Source organism: Protobothrops mucrosquamatus, unplaced genomic scaffold, assembly GCF_001527695.2.
Source record: "Protobothrops mucrosquamatus isolate PMUCROS unplaced genomic scaffold, P.Mucros_1.0 scaffold2237, whole genome shotgun sequence".
NCBI classification, from domain to species: Eukaryota; Metazoa; Chordata; class Lepidosauria; order Squamata; family Viperidae; genus Protobothrops; species Protobothrops mucrosquamatus.
This window is the reverse complement of record NW_015388326.1, coordinates 420,084-423,542: the sequence shown is the minus strand read 5'-3', so window position 1 is coordinate 423,542 and position 3,459 is coordinate 420,084. Positions and strand designations below refer to the sequence as shown.

General features: G+C 35.5%; 1 protein-coding gene across 1 annotated transcript in view; it reads left to right on the top strand.

Annotated features, from left to right (window-relative positions):
- The window catches only part of LOC107295145 (sodium channel protein type 3 subunit alpha), a 68,788-nt gene that overhangs the window by 35,118 nt on the left and 30,211 nt on the right, over positions 1–3,459 (top strand). Inside the window, 2 exon segments of the mRNA XM_029285777.1 lie at positions 1,061–1,234; positions 2,941–3,297. Of these exon segments, the coding sequence (XP_029141610.1) occupies positions 1,061–1,234; positions 2,941–3,297 (531 nt within the window).

The following is a 3,459-nucleotide window of genomic DNA, read 5'->3' as shown; positions in this document are numbered from 1 at the left end:
TTAACTTCTATAAAACTTAAAGCAAATCATATTAAACCAAGTTCTTTTTTTTAATAAGAAATCAAATAATAAATTTATGTAATCTAATAAATTATTTCATCATCATCTGTTCTAAAATCTGTGCAGAAATTAAAATTTTAAAAAAGGATGAAGATATGTTGTGGGAGGGAGTTAACATTTTTAACCCACCCACATATCTATAACTCAATGCAGAGAACGTAACTAATATTCCTCCCTCCTCCTGTTTTCCTTACGACAACAACCCTGTGAGGTGGGTTGGGATGAAAGAGTGCAACTGGCCTAAACTCACCCAACTGGCTTAGAACTTCTGCTTCTCTCTTTATTTCTTCCCCCTCCCTCCCTCTCTTTCCTTCCATCCATCCTGTTTATATCTTCAGAGTTCAAGGCAGATTACTGCAAACCTTTAAGAAAGGTTTGGGCCAGAGTCATCTTTCTGTGCTTTATTGCTAACAAGGGGTGCAACTTGGGTTTTTCTACCCTACACAATAGTAACACCCTTGGAATGGGAGATACATAGGCATACAAGGCTTAAGAAAAGAGTCCTCTATTGAGATGAAGTATTAAAAGCATACGTATATAATTTGAAAGCATTTAAACTTGTGTATTACTATCTCTGCCATGCTATACCTCTATAGCAAGCTGTATCTGCATTTTCTATGGGGAAAAAATTATAACTCAGTGGTAGAACAGATACTTTCTGTGCCAAACATCTTGGATTTGATATTTAACATATTTCAGTGCTGGGATTCAGCCAGTTCGCACCACTTCGGCAGAACCGGTAGCTAATTTTTTGTTGCCCAGGCCCAGAATGGACTTCTGGAAGCGGCATCCACACAGAGAACCAATTGTTCACATATTTGAATCCCACCACTGACATATTTCCATACAAGGCCACAACCCTGAATATGATCTAGATGTACTAATTTTCTGCTTCAGAATAAAAAAAAAGTGATTCTCATGTGTAGGAAATATTTGCATTAAGTACTTGCTTTAATTTCAAAACATTGTAACTCATACTTAAATTAATGTTTGTATATAGGTTTTCACTGGGATCTTCACTGCAGAAATGATCTTCAAAATAATTGCCATGGATCCTTATTATTATTTCCAAGAAGGCTGGAATATTTTTGATGGCATCATAGTCAGCTTGAGTTTGATGGAGTTGGGTCTTGCAAATGTGGAAGGACTGTCAGTCCTAAGATCCTTCAGACTGGTAAATATAGCAAGAAATATAATATTTTTTACCAAATTCCATGTCTTTATATTCACAAACAATATCAGTATATTCATTATGAACTGAAAAATTCTTGAATGTTTTTCTTTATACTATTGTTTCAAAAATTATTTTGTAAAGCTTACAATGAACTCTCAATGATCAAATGAATTTAAGGATTCTGAATGAACAGTTTCTAATCTGGGCTAGGTACAATATGATCCTAGGAACCATGCGTTGTAGTCATATTCCACTTATAATGTCCCTTAAAAACATCAAAAAAGCAGTCTTATAACCCTTAATAATAAAAAGGGAAATCTAAAACAGCCATTATTCAAGCAAAGGGTGTTTTCAAAGTTCATGATTATTAATATTACAGTTTTTGAACTTAGATAATGTTCAGAGTAGCTCAAAACAACGCCAGAAGAACACAGATATTTTTGAAAAGTAAATTTTAACTTCTATATCTGGAAAAAATAAAAAATAGAACAAAATTCTCAATTTATGAACTCTAGAAACAATACTTGAGATTAACTGATCAGTATCTCCATAAACTTGTTTAATTACAGTTTATATTACTGTGCAAATGCCCCTCACAAAGTCTTAAAAATAAGAAATAACAGGAGAACTTTGTTCACTATTTAAGTATAAATTAAAATATGTTTCTAAATATTGCTCTCAGATTTCAAGAAATCAGCTCTTACTGATATTTAGCTTATATTTCATCAAATGTATTTAAGTAGGTAATGGGCACTTCTAGTAGTGGGAGCTCTGGAGCATGCTTACGTTTGGCCTATGGACTGATCTTCTCTACCACTAGCAGTGCTTTTTTTCTAAAAAAAAAAAAAAAAGGTGCCGGAACTCACACATGTCATACAACCCGCCTTGCCTACCCTACAAGGTTCCATCCCAAAAAGGTGCCGGAACTCCGTTCTGAGCGTTCTATGAGAAAAAAAAGCCCTGACCACTAGTAATGTGATTATCTCCCATTGAATACTGTACTATAGTGAAGGAAGATTTTGCTGGAGGTTTTGGTTGTTTGGGAATAAAGAAGGAATTTAAGCCAATTCCAGGATTATGGAGCGTCATTTCCTAAGATGCAGGAAGGAATTGAATATATGCTGATTTCTAAGTGCCACAATAGAGAGAAAATAGTGCATTTTGTTTTATTTTAAATGAGTTCAAAGCCTTGCTCCAGGGGTATCAAACTCTCAACGTCACGTGACATGTTGCGACGTATCATGACTTTTTTTCCATTGCCGGCAATGGGGTGGGCATGGTTTCGGCATGATGCATCCAGCCCATGGGCCAGCAGTTTGACACCCCTGCCTTGCTCAGTTCCTTACCTAAGCCCTTTCCCTGATGTTCAGTCTCCATTTAAGAATTATTCCAGTTACTGTTTCTTGGTTCATACTTATACTTTAATCCTATTCCTTTTTCTCTAAACATTTGTCTTTGTTTTCTCTATTGTGTGTTTTAATAAAGTAAACACTATTTAATAGACTAAATACTGTTTTGAATCTTGAGTGACACTTCGAAAATACTGGGTTTAAATAATCCACTCACTTTGGGAGGGAGGACATTACAAAGCAGCATAGTTTTTTCTTCCTCTAATATTTCTTTTTATAAATTGTGGTGTAAAAGATACACCCCCCCAAATAGTTTTGATTATTAATAATTGTATATTTTTATTACTGCTTTTTCAGCTTCGTGTTTTCAAATTAGCAAAATCCTGGCCAACGTTAAATATGCTGATCAAAATTATTGGCAACTCTGTGGGTGCTTTGGGAAATCTGACTTTGGTCCTGGCCATCATTGTCTTCATTTTTGCTGTGGTTGGTATGCAGCTCTTTGGTAAAAGCTACAAGGAATGTGTGTGCAAGATTGCAGAAGATTGTGAACTCCCTCGTTGGCACATGAATGATTTTTTCCACTCTTTCTTGATCGTGTTCCGAGTTCTTTGTGGAGAATGGATAGAAACCATGTGGGACTGTATGGAGGTTGCAGGCCAATCCATGTGCCTTATTGTTTTCATGTTGGTCATGGTGATTGGGAATTTAGTGGTAAGTGCTCAGCTTTTTATTATCCAGTACAGTAACTGTGTTATCGGTAGGAAAGTCACTAGGCTAAAGATTGGTTTAATTTCTTCTTAGGCTTTACACAAAACCTCTCAATGTGAATGCATTTAGCATTATTGATTATTGAAAGCATAAATTAGCCCCTGG